Source organism: Uloborus diversus, chromosome 3 (assembly GCF_026930045.1).
Source record: "Uloborus diversus isolate 005 chromosome 3, Udiv.v.3.1, whole genome shotgun sequence".
In the NCBI taxonomy this organism is placed as follows: Eukaryota; Metazoa; Arthropoda; class Arachnida; order Araneae; family Uloboridae; genus Uloborus; species Uloborus diversus.
Genome location: NC_072733.1, coordinates 54953467 through 54970548, shown reverse-complemented (window position 1 = coordinate 54970548; position 17082 = coordinate 54953467). Strand labels below are relative to the sequence as shown.

The 17082-nt window shown below is 33.1% G+C and overlaps 1 protein-coding gene across 1 annotated transcript in view; it reads left to right on the top strand.

Moving 5' to 3' along the window:
* The window catches only part of LOC129219436 (RNA-binding protein 26-like), a 200673-nt gene that overhangs the window by 52532 nt on the left and 131059 nt on the right, over positions 1–17082 (top strand). Inside the window, exons 3-6 of the mRNA XM_054853832.1 lie at positions 1834–2015; positions 6355–6494; positions 12534–12583; positions 16432–16518. Of these exons, the coding sequence (XP_054709807.1) occupies positions 1834–2015; positions 6355–6494; positions 12534–12583; positions 16432–16518 (459 nt within the window). The remainder of the gene's footprint in view (positions 1–1833; positions 2016–6354; positions 6495–12533; positions 12584–16431; positions 16519–17082) is intronic.

The window sequence follows — 17082 nt, the reverse complement described above, 5'->3', positions numbered from 1 at the left end:
AAATGAGCTGACATGAATTTGTAGATTGGTAAGCTAACCCCCCCCCCCCACCACCACTTTTAATCTTTTTTTTCTTCTTTTTTTTCAAAACTTTTCAAAATGTAAAAAAAATAATAATAACAAATAAATAAATAAAAAACCAAAATGAATAGTAAACTTATTAAAAGTTGGTAAATGTTCTTCTTTAATGCAAGAAAAAGCCCCACCCCCCGCACCACCACTTTTATTATTTTTTTCAAAACTATTTTCAAAATGTAAAAAATAAATAAATGAGTAAAATAAAACAAAATGAATAGAAAACATATTAAAAGCTGGTAAATGTTCTTCTTTAATACAAGACGAAGTACATTCCGCCCCCCCCCCCCACCCATACGATTAACACTATACTAGTATCACGCCTCGCCTGATGCTTTTTTTTTTCAGACCAAGTGTTTCTTTTTCAATCCGAACTTCACAAAGTGTACTTGATTAATTCACTATCTGATAAGGAAAGTTATGATTCATTTCATCCCGTACCCCTGCACCAACTTTCAATTTTGAAGGGAGGAGAGAAATAGTTTGCCCCAAGATCATAGCAAAATAGAAGTATATCCCCCCATGTTGTTCCATTCTTTTCACACTAAACTAAAAATAAATCTAAGCATCAGATCATATGTCTGTCTGCATAAAACTATTTTTATACAACATTTGGAGTGCAGCTGTTTTTTTTCTTTTCTTTAACGCTAGTTTTCTTTTTAATTTCAGTTGTAAAGGAGAGCAATGCAGCGAGATCTATTTACAGATATATTAAAAGTAGTTATAGACCAAACAAATTTTGCTAGTTTGAGCATAACCTTCCATGTTGTTAAGCTTCATTCCAGATTGCCCCCCCCCCCCTACCCTCCCACTTTCCGAAAGAAAAAAAAGCTGCAAATGAGTGGTTCTATTTGTCTGTTAAAGTTTTTCTGACTTTTAGTTTTTATGACCCCCCCTCCCCATTTATAAGGCTTAGTCACTACTGATGTTTAGCAGCGTGCCTCCCAGTTTATTATGATTATAACTCTTACGTGCCCAACTTTTTTTTTAATTTTAAATACAGTTTTGAAAAAAAAAAAAGATAAAAAGTGATTGTGTGTGTGTGTGTGGGGGGGGGGGGGGGTACTAATCAAAAAATTCATGTCAGCTCATTTCAAGCATAGTCATGATCAATTACTACTTACTAGACCATCCCCAGTAAGAGAACCTCATATTTAACTAGCTAGAATCCGAAAAAATGTCATTATTTCATAAGTCAAATTTTATTTAAAAATTCATAAAAATATGATCCCATTGAGATCCCAACTTGAAACTTAGCACAAATAAAGATAAAATACACACAAATTTTTAAGAATTTTTAAAAAAAATTCATTATACCTTTTCTGAGAAATTTAAATTTAAAATTTAAATTTTGTTTTTTAAAAATTAAAATTTTTCTAAAATTAGTCATGTTGCATATCCCATTAAACAGCAACTAATGTACTTTAAAATGCTTTTTACCAAATCTTTCTATCTGTATTTGGTGCTGAGTTATCGTCCATTTTATGTTCAAGCATCCATGAAAAAAAGAGGGTTTTTTTAAAAAATCAAAGTGTTATAAATAAAAAAATAATAGAGATAAAAATCTAAAAATTTGGACTTTTGATTGCCTTGAAGGGTACAATCGATGAGCCAAATTTCAAAGAAATACAAAAAGGTGAGGGAAAAAACTTTGGATCACTTGACATGGAATGACCCATTAATTGATGAAATAAAGAAACATTAATACGATTTTAGCAGTTATAAAAATATTCATTTGTTGTGTATATTTTTCTTTAGATACCAAAGCCTTTGTTAACAAGTTGTTTGTAGTGTTAAGGACTAGAGAGTATTTGGATCCTTCTGAAGTTAATGATGATGTTAGAGATATTGTTGCCCTAGGATTAATCCGACCTTATACAGAGGCTGATTTTCGGGCTGAGTATCCTCTGGAGAGTAATGGACATGATTTAGTGAAAGAGGTGAATATGTTGTTTTGAGTTATTTCTTTCTTAATTTAACTTTATGTAAAATATTTCCTTATGATATCTCTACAGTTTTATTTTAAAGAATATCCAAAATTAGACTTAATGAGCTTAGTTTCAGCATTATTTTATACTTTGTATTTCTTAGTAAGACTGCTTCTACGGTGATTGATATCTCAGCCTTATTGAAACAAATTCTAAAATCATTAAGAAGTCGTTTTATTTTCCATTTTTGTATTTCTGATTGTACAGGCTGTTTTTCTACTCCGGTTTTTGAAAAATGCAATCTTTTTGCACCTGTTGGGGTAGTTGTTTTAAAAATTAAAAAGCTAATAAATTGAATTTCTCTTTCTTATTGAAACTTTAGTTTGGCTTCTGCTGTAGCAAGGGGGAAGGGGTGCTTGGCTCAACACAGCTTTATATAGGACAGACAACAAATCTCTATTTTCCGAACAGCAAACCAGTCTTTTCCAAGCCAAATTTCACAAAAAATTATTAAGAAATTTTCTTCTAATGGTATTCCATGATCATTTCAAATGCAAGCTTTCAAATGTCATGAAGTTAAATACTGAATGACAGAGTTGATTTTATTTTTGTTTACCTTTTATTAAGTTTTGAAGTGATGTTTCTGATCATTCCAAAACAACAGAAATGAAAAATTTAACAGATAAAAAAATATTGTTAAATTTGTGAGTCCAAAAACAAAAAATCAAAGACTATACAATAGGGTGGAGTGAAAAAAACAAAATTGAGAAATATGTAAAGCCTATATGCGGAAAAATTGCATTGTACCAAGCGTATTTGTCATACAAAATTTCAGGTAAATCAAATAATATCTTTAGCTGCCCATTTGACTGTGAAATTTAATTAGCCTGATATTTCATCAAACTGATGAAAATGGATTGATAAAATATAATTACCTCTCATTTGAAACTTTGAATGTTTGAAATGAAACTCTTTATAAATAAATACTTTACATACAGTTCGTTGAATGACCTAGGCGATTGCAAAATTGCTTTCAAACGCACTAAACGCATATTCTTTAAAAGCGCACTTTCTTTTCGTTCTCTGCTATCAACCGTGCTCTTTGTTCTAGTTATTTGTCTTTCTTTTTCAAGTATTCTATTTAGTTCGAATGATTTAAAACTATTCAGTTACAAATTCAAATGTAAATGGAAGTGCTGTTTTTGCATATAAACAACTTGAAAGGATAAATGAAAAAACAATTATAAGTCAAGTTTTTTCTTTAGCATCGTAAATGAGATCAGTGTCAATTTTTATAAGTGAAATGGAATTCCAGTCAATCAAAGTCAAATATTTATCTACATTGAAATTTATTGTAGGAATTTTGAATTCTTAAACATAGTTATAGAGTATACCTATTTTGTTTCTCTTTTAAAGCTGATGAAGGCCCAGCTTTCTCGCACATTTTATATTGTTGGTCAGCACTGACTACAGACTTTTTTCTTGGCATCACTATGTTATTTAATAAAAATTGTAAATGGTAAAAGCATTCACTTCCAATCAAATGTGATAATTTCGATTTGATATTATAGAGTATACTCTGACAACATATTATGTTGAAACTTTCACGTTTTTTGATAGGCATTTTCTCGAAACCGAAAAGTTCCATTCGTTGTCGCTAACCTTCTATAATGACTGTATTCCTTCTTAAACAGCAGAATGCAATATTTCCATTTGAAATTTCATTCCAAGTTTTGTAGACAAACCAATTACCTGTACAAGTTCATCAGGGGCATCCTCTGCCAAAGATATATCTACTTTTTAAAAGTTAACTACTGCCATATATTTTCAGAGGACTCTAGTTTTCCCCCAGTTTCTAAACAATATCGTTTTGGCCCAGTGATTATTTCCATTCAAATGTTGGAGTAAATGGCATAATTGTAATTCATATGTATAAAATTCATAAATAAACATTGCAAAGAATGTTCATTAGATATCTCAATTTTCCTTATAACTCTACTTTTAAAACCTGTATTGATCACAGTTTGCACTTAACCTACAGCGGGTAACTTAGAACTATCAGTAATTTTCTTTCAAAAAATTAAAATGCTTATTTTAATGTTATGAGAGTTACCAGACATAGGAGTGACAAGGATATTATACTATGATTTAAGCTATGAGAATAAAACAACTTGGTCCATAGGAAAAATTTTTCCTGTTGAAGCCACAGCCCCCTTTGTATTTTCTTATTGTAAACACTCTTTTGTTGTTCAAGGTCAAGAGCAGATGCTTTTATCAAAACAAGTGACATTCTATTCATTTAGAAAAAAGTTCTGGAAAAACAGGGGTGCCAATCCTCTCGAAGAAGGATGACGCATCTCTCTGAATTTCTATAGAGCAGGGAAGAAATTCCCCTAAAATGAGATCAAAGATTGCTTTAAAATTAACCCCCACCCCTCCAAATGTCAGTAGCTCAGTCAGCGCCATGTGTCCCTCCCCCCTGAGGTAAATACAATAAAGTCTAGGTCAGGGGCTTTCAATAAGGGAGGTTGGATTTCAATAGAGAAATTTCAATAGAAAATTTTACTGTTTTTTGCATTTTTGACTTTGCCACAAGTTTCAAACAGTACGGAAATAATATATTTTAGTGTATTACAAAAAGATCTGCAGTATCACTTCTTTTTGAATCGCCAGATTCTGTACGGATAATTGATAAGAAAAAATCAATCGAAATTGCTTAGATCACATATAATGCAATAACTATCTCAATTTGCATTTTTACAATTTATTGTTATTTATTGGATGAAATGGGTGAAGCTAGAACCATTGCTAATTCCTCAACTTGAAGCATGCAGGCCATTAATCTCTGAAACCATTATGATGATTTAAATCAGCTCATCAAACATGTAGTGAAGCAACCGAAATGTAGACCTTGAATAAACCCTCATTTATGATGAAACAAATACACCGTTAGGCAGTCCAAACATACCTTAGTTCTGTTTTATACGAGTCTAGTGCTTCGAGTCATTGTCATTAACCGTTACTCTATCCTCGACCTGGTTACTTGAAGAGACCTACCACTTCTCTTTTTGCATATGGAAAACCTAAGGCTTTTCACTAAAACATATTAAATTGTGTGAGAAAAGTTCCATTTCGTACACAAATGTATAACAAAAAGGAATGAAAACCAGACCCAGATCAGCATGCCTGCAGAACTGGCATGGGAGGGGGGAGGCACGTCCCTAAGGGGTCCAACGACTCAAGAATTTGAAAAAAAAAAAAAAAAAAAAAAAGAAAATGACTAGCACTAAGACTTGTTAACGTTGCAAATATGCACTGCTGGCCTCTGAAGCTGGCCTCCACATATTTTGTTGCAGTGGGGCCCAAATTTTATAGATCCGGGACTCATGAAAACTTACAAGTTCTTTATTTTAAAGCTTGAAAATATTAAATATGTACTTAAAATACCAATAACTAACTTTATTAATTACATAAAGATGATTTTAGGGTTTTCTAACTGGATTTAGTCGAATATTTTTCAAGTCTCAAAATAGTGGCAGGGATTTGTATGTTATCCCCATTAAACGCCAAGTCTCCCATTTTGGGACCATACCATATATCCTAACCTAATAAATATTTATGCAAAAATTCAGCTACATATGGTTAGAGGTGTGTATTGAACCTCAAAACATATTAAAACTTAAGTATTTTCAATGTGGTTCATGTAGCGGCGTTTAATGGGTTAAGCTGAGAAATAATTTTTATTTTTGTAAAGGTGCTGTTTTTGTTTCATTATTTTTGTGAATATGCTTATTTTATCAAGTTCAATTTTTGTTAATTTAGTACCAATATTTGGCAGTAAAATCTTCCTATTTTGGACCGTAAAATTGAACAATAAACTGTATATAGTTTATAAATTCATTTTTGAAAAATTTTGCCCTTCAAAATTATGAATTAAAAAAATTGATAGAGAAATTGTAACATTATAAATCATTATCATAACTGATCAGCTACAAGATTAATTTAATCAAATTCCTACAAAAGTGCTCAAATCCTTCTTAAGCTTATCATCTTTTTCTTCATGAATAATAATGTCTATTCAAAAAAGAAAAAGTGTCTTTCTTTTGTATCCTATTGTTGCAGAACGCATTCACAGTGTTTCCACAGAAACCAAATCAAGTTTAGAGTTTCTTTATGGAAAAAAGACGGGAGGGGGGTGGTGGAAGGGGGGAGTGGCTAAATTTAGTAAATTTTGTGTGCAATTTCTATGAGTACTTTTAATTTAAAGGACAGCCTAACTCACTTATCTGGGACTTAAATAAAATTCTATTATGAACTAAAATAAATTTAAAAATAAAATTATTTTCTTCAGCTGAATTCTGCACCACAGTTTAAATCTGGAATCAATGTTGCATCTCCATACAGTGGAGTTCTTGGGTTAACTGCTGAGGAAAATAGCAAATGTGGAGCCAGTGCTTCTGGATACAGTGGAGCTCATGGCTCTGCACCAAGGTTTGTGCCTTTATTTATTAAAAACTTGGAAAATTTGCTTAATAAAGTGAGGTAGAAGCATGAAAAAATTCTATATTTCAGGTGTTGGAGTTGTTCGCATATCATAGTCTTTTTCCTATTAAACTTTAAATTTTCATTGCAATGGATTTTTGAAGCAAAAGCAAAAGTTCCTTTCTGATTTGTCCGTAGGTTTTTTTCTAGAGAAGAAGAAACTAATTTCTTTTTAGTGAGGAAAGGTGGGGTGGGGGGGGGGGCTAAGGTCATAGCTTATTCTACAAGTTTTTGAGACATAACCTGCATGGCTAATAACATGCCCATTAATATGCATTCTCCACCTAATGATATCAGTTTGTTTATTACACATATAAAGTTTACAATCTTATTCTTTAAACACGTAACGTAATTCACTTTTCTCAACTTTTTAGCGATACGCCTTAGATCACTTTAAGCATTCACTGTTTTTAGACCTGAAAATATCCGCTCACCACATGATAAATGCACAGAAAAAGTGCTGATCGGGGGAAAAAAACACAGCTGACCACTCCCCCTCCCCACCTCCTTGATAAAAATTATTAGCAAATTTTTTTTTGCACTAAAAGATTTCCTTGCACTTTTTATTTTTGGTCTATAACCCACATCATTATTTCCACCAAACAATGTTTTTCCGCACATAAAATATGATAAGGGAAAATGCATCTAGTCTCATTATGTCTCATATCTATCATGGTCTCTGATCCCTGCAATCAAACGGAAACAATTATTCTATTTGCTTAATATGCTTTATATTATGTACTGTAAATTAAACAACATTTCATGTACCAAAAGCATATGCTAAACAATTGCCTTGCCGTGCAAATACTGAAAAATGCTAATATTAGGGTAAAAGTGTCGAAAATAGGGTACTTTTTGCTTTGTTTACTTTCAACTAACGTGATTAGAAAAAAATAATAATGTTGAGCTTCAAACTGAAATTCAGAACTCTGTGATTTAGATCATTTGAGTTCCAAAGCTGAAACGAAAAATTTTAGCTATAAATTTTCATTTTTTTCCAAAATCGAGAAAAGATTTGTTTGTATGAATATCTTCTATTTTAGGGTGCCACAAAAATAGTACTAGAGTACCAATGTTTGTTTTTCATAAATTAAATAATTGATTTTCATGCAATATTTTTTTTCAATTACTTAACAGTACTGGCTACATGATGCTTTTTGTCATGAAGCCCTCTTTTAAGCCTCCTCTGACTATTTGAAAGTGACTCTGCACACAGACCAGTCTCACTTTCACTCCTCCACTTTTTTTTTCTGAAGGAAAATAAGAAGCTACTTTGGCCCATATTACATATTGTGCTCAATATTGTACCCTATCCTATATTGTGCATTGCACAAACCTGATTTTCATTCACAATTACATACATGAACATTAGAAATCAGAAAAAAATCCTATTGGTTCTTTGGACCAATCAATGTGAATATGTACAGGTCCGCAGGCAACATCACTGGTCTGCAATGTAAGATAAAAATATTAAGTATCTGCACACACAACTGAAAACTATGCTAATTTAATATGCTAAATATCTGATTTAATTTTATTTTTGATTCAGGGATAATTAATATAGTTAAAGGGCCACAGGGAAGAATGATCATAGTCCACCATGCTCAAATTTCCCTCATGTTTTTGAGCTTGAAATCTTGAATCGTTTCCAAGTTAGCCTCATTCTTCCCTGTTAAAACTCACTATGATGGTTCTTGCTTGAATAATATTTCTCTTGAATACTGTCTGTAATAGTCTATGTGTTCCCATAGGTTAACCAGAGTTTTTTTTAGAAACATGGACTTTGATCGTTCTTCCCCGTAGCCCTTCATTTATTGTTACCTTCAAAATACAGTTCTAAAATAATTTTATTTGAATTTTTTTTTTCATTTATTTTTTTGATGCCTTCAATTTAAAAATTGTGAACATTTTCATTCTCTATTACAATTGGATTTTTCTCATCTTTAAAAAGAAACAAACATGTTTTTTAAAAATATTTTTATTGCAATCGTAAAATTGAAAAGTTTAAATGAAATTCTGTGCTTGTTAAGAATGTAAAGTGTTAAATACTGAAGTTAAATGTTGAATCAATGCCTTAACACTACAACGACTAACATTTTCTGTATACCTAGAAAGACTGAAGGGGCCAGTGCGGCCCCTACCTATATTTGGGGTGAATTCTTTTAAAAATTCTTCCTGAGTGAGTCCACATTCCCAATAAACCTTCTTTCATGACTAAATAAAAACTAAGTACATAATTATTCTTAGACTTTCTCTCTATACCGGCCAAAAGGTTGAATTAGTTTTTCTTTCCAAGAGCAATGGCTACCGTTAGGCTGGTAAGCAGTCGGTACTGTTTAAAGCATTTGCATATCCAACCGGCTGCATAAAGAGGAGGTTATAAGTTAAACAAGAGTGAATGACAATTTTTTAAGCTACAACAATTAGGAGAAAGGAACAAAATAATGGTTTTAATTCTAAAAAAGCTTAGGGGCCACTGAGGCCCCTTCCGTCTTTCTAGGTATAAGGATCAATATTTACAGTAGTATGAGGCGAATGATAAAATGATTAAACCAGCATTCAAATAGAGTCATATAATGAAAAGTCAGAAAGTTTCATTAAGTTCCGTTAGATATTATCCGAGTCATTAAACAACAAACTACGCGAGGGGCCACACAGGCCCCTCCGTCTTTATAGTGTTAATTTAATTTTTCTTCAAATATGAAGTTTTTTTAATACACATACATAAAAGCTCTAAGTCATATTTCAAGTCTGTATCAATAAATATGAATTTTGTTTTTCATATTGTATTGCTTAAAAAAATTATACATTGCATCTAATTTAATTCTTTTCCACATATTCAATAGCTAGTGCAAGTTTTAATATTTCAAAATATTTGTGAGGGATTAACTGAAAACCTTTTGTGAACCTTTTGATTTCATTTTAAAAAGTAATGACATTATGGATACAAAGCATAAATAACTTCTGTTAATTTAACATTTATTGCATTTGATTTTTTTGTCAATGGTATGTTTAAAATTTTTTCAAAAAAAAAAAATATTAGTTAAATACCAGCTCATAAGTAACTTTATAACACTTTAACAATTTTATTATAAGTGTGCATAATATTTTAACAAAGAAACTATTCAAATATAAGAAAATATGTTGCATATGTTTATCAAAAGCAATTAATGTATACTAGCTGAGCCTTGCAAAGTACTCGAAATCAATAGCCCTGCTGTAAAAAATATCATGTGAAAACACCCTATGTAAAAATTCACATGTTTGCTGGGTAGAAAATCACTGGACTCAAAAACTCACTAACTACTTTGCAATATTGACTTAAAAATGCATAATCTGTCATAATTCTGTATGCTTAATGATATGTGTGTATAATTATGCATGTTTAAGTATTAAGGGTCAAAGTTTTCAAAATGACTACCCCTTTCACCCATGTTTTCCTTTAAGACTTTCTGGCATTTTTTTTTTTTTTTTTTTGTGAACTATCACACCTGCACAAGACGTCTAAGCAATACTTAAAAATAGCCAAAAGCTGTTAAAAAAAGTAGTTAATAGTTTTGCAACAGATATCCAGTCAACATGCTGCATCCAGTATATCTTGCCAATAGGCCGGAAAACACTACACAACAAAAAACTTTTAGTCTACATCCTGGTTTTAAAAAATCAATTTTTACTAATTTTTAAGTTGAAAAAAATGGTTATTGTAATATGATTTTTTTATTGGCTCTTGTAATCACAAGATACCCAAAAGCCAACTGGAGAAAGATGCACAGCAACCATCCATTGATTTGAAGGCAAATTTAAAAAAAAAAAAAAGAAAAAATAATCTTGTGTAATAAATATAATTAAATAGGTCCTGTTTTGTTAAACAATGTTTATTTTTCAGAAAACAGCAGTTGCTTTTAGCTTATTGCTGTAAACACTTTATTTTTGATAGCTTCAGGGTATGTCAAAAAAAGGATCATAATTTGTAATAGTCCAGCAGTATTTGACGAGCATTAACTCAGGTCAATGACACTGAGGATGTGTCTACCCCTGTGAGGATGACACAGGGATATCAGCAATCTATTGCAGAGGAATCTTGGCGAAACCTTTCCCCTTGCTTACAACTTTATAGTTTTTAGACAAAACATCCTGGAGGGCAATCTTGAGGGAATGGAGTTTCAGAGATGCGTATTGCATCAGTCATCACAGAACTTCTGTAGACGTTATTTGGCTAACTGTTTTTAGTTCTCATCTTCTCTGCCTCTAAGACTTACTTGTAACAAACTTTTAATGGCTTCAGCATTGTTTTTCTGTTCCTCTCCAAATTTTTTTTGAGAAAGAGTAGTCTTCAAAATTGTGCGTATTTGAAGGGCTGCTAAAAATGATCTCCCCTTACCTTAGTTTCAATATAGTAGAAATTGGTGGATCTACTAAAGGCTCATTTTGGCAATTCTCTCCTCCAGAATTTAAATTCTTTGAACTCGATTTGTGTTTTCTGTAGGGAAATTTTCTGTGTCAACCGGGGTCGATGTTTAAAAGGCAGTGAGTCCCATGGGAAGTGCTTCTATTTGCTAGGATAACAACAGCATTAGTGAAATTTCATTATCCATATTGGCTTTGTATCTTGAAAACTAGAGCTAATCTCAATTTTATGGTGGTTTTTGTGTTTAGTAAGACAAAATACTTCAGAAATAACTATTTGTGAGCCGGATGCATTTTTGCTGTTGGTCAGTCTAAATGTAAGTATTAGAACCTATCAATGTGTGGCGAAAAGACAGTCTATTATCAATTCACTGTTTTAAAAGTTATCCGTAATTATTCCTAAATATTTTAAATTTAAGTTCGCTAAAACCTATGTGCATAACTTTGTAATATCTTTTTTTTTTAAATTTAGTTTATAAGAGGTTGAGAATACAGTATACTCTTGATATCACAAAGTCGAAGGGACGGTAGAAGAAATTTGAGATAACAAGGTCATAACCATAATAAAATAATATTCTAAAAATTAGTCACAATAGTTAAAAATAAGTGGAAACATGTAATGAAAGTTGGACAAAAGTCTTAATACAATAAAAATTTTTTTGCTTCTTAAAGTGAGCCAAAAATAATAGAGAAAAAAGAATAAAAAAACGCCTTAGTGAAGTAGCAAAAAGTAGTGATTTACCACTACTAAACTTATCAAAGATTTGGATTACCAAGTTGCATAACGGTTTCAAACGAGTCTCGAGCACCACGGAACAAAAGAAGTTGGACAAAGGATTGCACCATTCCCTGTATCTCTCTTCCGTTCATCTCCCTTTTTTATGAAGGTGGAAGTAGAGTTAAAAGCTCCAACCAAATGACGTGAGAAGGGGGCGAAAAGTTTTAGGTGAGTTTTTTGGGCTTCTCATGACTTAGATTTTCTGACACCCTCGGACTCTAGAATGAAAGTGACAGTAGATAAACTTCTCCCAATCATTCTTAAACCCTGAGAGAAATAATGAAGGGTGTGAGAAATTTTTGGAAACATTCCTCAAGTTGCTTCGAGACAATTAACTGCAATTTTTCCAGAAAAAGTACATTTGACTTCGAAAAATATTTGACATAACAAGGTCTTGATTAAAAACTCTTTGACATAAGAATGAAAAATAACATTAGATAAATATGCAAAATCAAGTGGAAAAATAATTTTTCTTCTATCAAGGTTTTTGAGATATCGAAGCTCCAGATATCGAGAGTATACTGTATTTTCATTTGTCACTTTCTACAAATTTACTAGTTTTTAGTTCAATGTTAACGTCTTTATGGACAACTGAAAACACAAGGGAAGGAACATTCATAATCATTTTCATTAAAAGCAAAAAATGCTACAATTGTTTTGTTTTTTTACAGAATTATCTAAGAGCTAAAAACTAAAATTGAGTTAAGCATTTTAGATAGTGAATTTCTCATGTACTGTGTCTTGCAATGAAATTTTTTTAATGTATATAAAACTCATTTACATTTTTAAAAATCTAAATCTAGGTTTGGAAACGAAGAAGCTCCTTTATATGTGCCAACTGCAACAAAGGGAGGTAAGAGTTTTCCTTTATTTTATGTACATGTGTAAAACTGCTATGACCATTGAGTATGCCCTTAGCCTACTCTCTTAAATAATGATACTAGAATTTAAAATCACCTAGCTGAGTTGAAGTTTAACACTAGATCCGCGGAAATTTCCGTATACCTAAAACCGCGGGCAGGGGTCAATTTGACCCAAAGCTTAAAATGGGTTCTTTGATGTTTAGAAAGAGGTAAAAAAAAATATTTTTGATGAACAAGAGTAATACCAAAATTATACAATGTAATATTAAGATATAAAATTATCTCCCATTAACTTTAATCATTTATTCATTTCACTTTGTAGTGTAAATTTCCTCCCAGAAGTAGTTTTTCTGCTATTACATTGTCCAGAAAAATTAGATACGGTATCCTCATTCGAGGAAATATTTTCTTTATCTGGGGGCACATATTCATCATCGCTGAGAACAACTTCTTCATCATTATTGTTTTCGGATTCATTTTCCAATAATTGTTGCATATATTCGAGGGCCTCGCCATTTGTAACAAAAATTCTAGATTTTATTTCATCTGGATTTGAATTTGACAACTTTTTTCGTTTACGTACATATTGTCTTTTCCTCTCAGAAGTAGTTTTTCTGTTAGTACATTATCCAGAAAAATTAGATACGGTATCTTCATCCGAGGAAATATTTTCCTCATCTGGGGGCACATATTAATCATCACTGAAAACAATTTCTTCGTCATTATCGTTTTCGAATTCATTTTCCGATAATTGTCGCATATATTCAAGGGCCTCGCTAACTGTTGATTTACGCCTATTTCTTCCAGCCATTTTCACATCAGATAAATATTTTCTCCGTGTAAACAAGGCGCGAAAAAACAAAGAGACTGGTACAATCAAACTATCCAAGGCAATGCGAACAACCAGTTGTGAAATACAAGGAACCGGATGTGCGCCAGTTCACCACTTTACCTTCTAGGCCGAAACAAAAAAAAACATGAAAGAAAACATTTTTTTGAATACACTAACCAGATGCATTTTCCCCACAAGGAACGATAACGTTAGGGGAGGCGGGGCGTCTGCAACACTTGTTACTACTACTGCAGACCCCCCCCCCCACCACCTGCACTTGTGTTATCAGTAACATTTTACTGACCTTGAAGTATTGCTCTGCTTTCATCTGGGAAATGGAAAGAGAACTGAAAAAGCTTTTCCTATTCTAGGAAACGTTGAACTGCAACTTTAGTGCTTGTGATTATAATAGGGTCAAAATGACCCATTCCGCGGTTTTAGGTATAAGTATGAAAAACAAAAAAGTGGTAAGTATTTAACGTATCATACTTTCACAGATTATTATTGGTATAAAAATAAGAAAAGTCACGAATTCTTTTTCAATTTCATTCGTAACTTTTTGAGGAAATCGGAAACAAAATTGCTTTTGGGTCAAAATGACTCCATCCGTGTTTCTAGTGTTAACAAGAATTTTCCTTCGTGAAAAAAGAAAGTGTTGGAAAGAGTCTTTCCCAGGATGTTAAATTGCAATTTGTGTCTAAAATATATCTTGGTTACCGATTTTGCTTTAAAAATATTAACTATAAATAATACAAATGATGATGCATTTTAAGAGTTAATGCATTTCATTCTGTATGCAAAAGAATACATATGTGGTAAGTAAATATTTCAATAGAAAATTATCTGGTTTCATTGAATTCAATCAGCTTCATTTTCATCAAGAGATTTGTTTAAAAAAATCATTAGTTAAAACCTATTTAAAAAGTTAAAAAATAAAAACAAATATTATTTCAGAATGTGTTGTTATAAATGTAAAATATATTGTATGTACAAAGCTTCAAATAACTGAGCTATTTAGGTCCCTCTGCCTATCTATGTGTGTTTACATTCTATGTTCATGCTTTAGAACTAAATTGATTTTTCAGAACCTTACTATACTGCTGTTATTCTTCAGAAATGCAATAAAAACAAAGTAAAAATTATACTTCCTTATACATTAATATGGCCAAGAAAAATAATTGTTCACATAAGGAACTCCTCAACTAAAAACATACACATTTATGAATAAACTATGAGCTTTTAATTTCATTCAAACCAAAGCCACTTCTTTTCACTTTCATTCAATCTCAACTATGTAAATTTGTATTCTGACATTAAAGTGCTTTTCTTTGAATAAAAATTTATGCATAACAGAAAATCTATATTGGTCATACATCAATACCAAAATAAAATTTAAGATTAGGAATTTTTTTGCATAGTTAAAATTATATTCTGAAACCACTATTGGAGTGAAAAATTCAGTTTTGATAGTAATATGTTGAAAAAAGTCCTGATGAAGGATATTACAGTAATTGTTGAGTTTGCTTGCACCATCTATAGTATCATGTCTTATTTAATTCATGCTTTCTTTGCTCCGGGCTTCTTTCCTTTTCTAAGGGCTCTTATAGCAATATACACAGTCCAGTCACATCAATGTGACCATCTGTCAAGAGCCAGAATAACCACCTTTCGCAGAGCGGACTGCTGCGAGACGTGCAGGAAGAGAGTCACTTAGGTCCCTGAAGGTGTTCTCTGGGATGTTGAGCCATGCCGACTCTAATGCCGTGGCCAGCTGCGCTAGATTACGCAGTTGAGGATCCATGGCACGAACAACTCGATCGAGATGATCTCACAGATGCTCGATTAGGTTTAAGTCAGGTAAATTTGCTGGCCAGGGGAGTACGGTAAACTCATCCTGGTGCTCTTCGAACAACGCACGTACACTGGCAGCTGTATGGCACCTCGCAATTGTCCTGCAGGAAGATGCCATCATCCTGAGGAAAAACAATGCGCATATAGGGGTGGACATGGTCCGCAAGGACAGATGCGTACTTGTATTGATCCATCGTGCCTTCCACAGTGATCAGTGAACCCAGAGAATGCCAGGAAAACATTCCCCAGACCAGAATGCTCCCGCCTCCAGCTTGGGCCGTTCCGGCAATGGTTGTTGGGTGGTTCCTTTCAGATGTTTCACGCCTTATACGCCAATGTCCATCTGTCCGATGGAGCATAAAATGCGATTCATCTGAAAACGCTACCTGTCGCCACTCAGTGGACGTCCAGCTGCTGTACTGGGGTGCAAATTCTAGCCTTCGTCGTCGATGAACAGCAGTCGGCATAGGTGCACGAACCAGGGGTCTGCTTCGGAGGCCCAGACGCAGCAATGTTTGCTGAATAGTAGTTTGGGAGACACTTCTGGTAGCCCCTTGGTTCATTTTGGTGGTCAGTTGCTCAACGGTAGCCCGTCTATCTGCCCGAACGCATCTCCGCAACCGTTGTTCGCCTCTGTCATCTATGGCCCGTGGTGCACCACATTTGTCATGTCGCTGATTTTGGACAGTCCCATTTTGCCATGCACAGTACACTTTTACCACAGCGGGACGCGAACAGTTCAGAAACTCAGCCATTTCAGAAATGCTTTCACCCTTGGCCCGAAAGCCAATGATCATGCCCTTTTGGACGTCGGATAAATCGCTTCGTTTCTGCATTACGCCGGCGATTGAAATGTTTTCCGAAGCCCTCACACACCCTTTGTATATGCTCAACTGCACTGTGCTGCCACCTGCCTTCTGTGATTGGTTATTTAACTCTGACGTGGAAAGTATGTGGTGGTCACATTAATGTGTCTGGACTGTGTATTAGTCAGTGCGTATAAATGGAATGAATAACACAGAATGTCTCTGAAAAATGTTTTATGAACTCTAAATTTGTAATCTTATGCTCTAAGTTTAATCAAACTTTTTGCTTATAATTCAAAATTTATGCTAATATCTTCAGTATATGTAATGCGTTTTGAAAATCTTTCAGTGAAGAATTCTGCAGCTAGTTCATCTAACTTATCATCTGTTGTTGTATATAATGGAGTTAAACATGAACGTTGCTCAGATTATGACAGTAAGTAAACTAAAATTCATAACAACTGAATTATATAGAAGGTTATTTTTTACTATATTTTATTTTATTCTTCCTGATCATTTTTGAAAATTCCTTTGTTTTACATGGCATATATTATCTATATATCTATTTATAAATGTATATATATATATATATATATATATATATATATATATATGGGGAACACTCTGGAATTATGCAACATATATGAGGTGGTGCAAATCAAAGGCACGTATGTTGTTGTTGTTTACTATCCCCTTGGTGTAGGAAAGCCTACACAAGGTTCAAAAGGCCCTGACATGCTAGATCTTCGTAAATAACATCCTGCTCATTGCTCAGCTGCCTCCATGAGGTGCCAATGCAAGCAAGAAGATGGGCAGGTCTTGCAGAAAGGGAATAGGAACAAGGAGAGAAAATCTTCTCCCCAATGAAAAACTTTGAACACTTTAAAGTTCCACTACAGAATCAAGCCATGGACGATTGAAGAGGATGAGGACACTGCAAGAAATCGACAAACCAGGACTCTTAGCTGCATACCAGTGGTAGGTCGGCAAAATGTGCCAT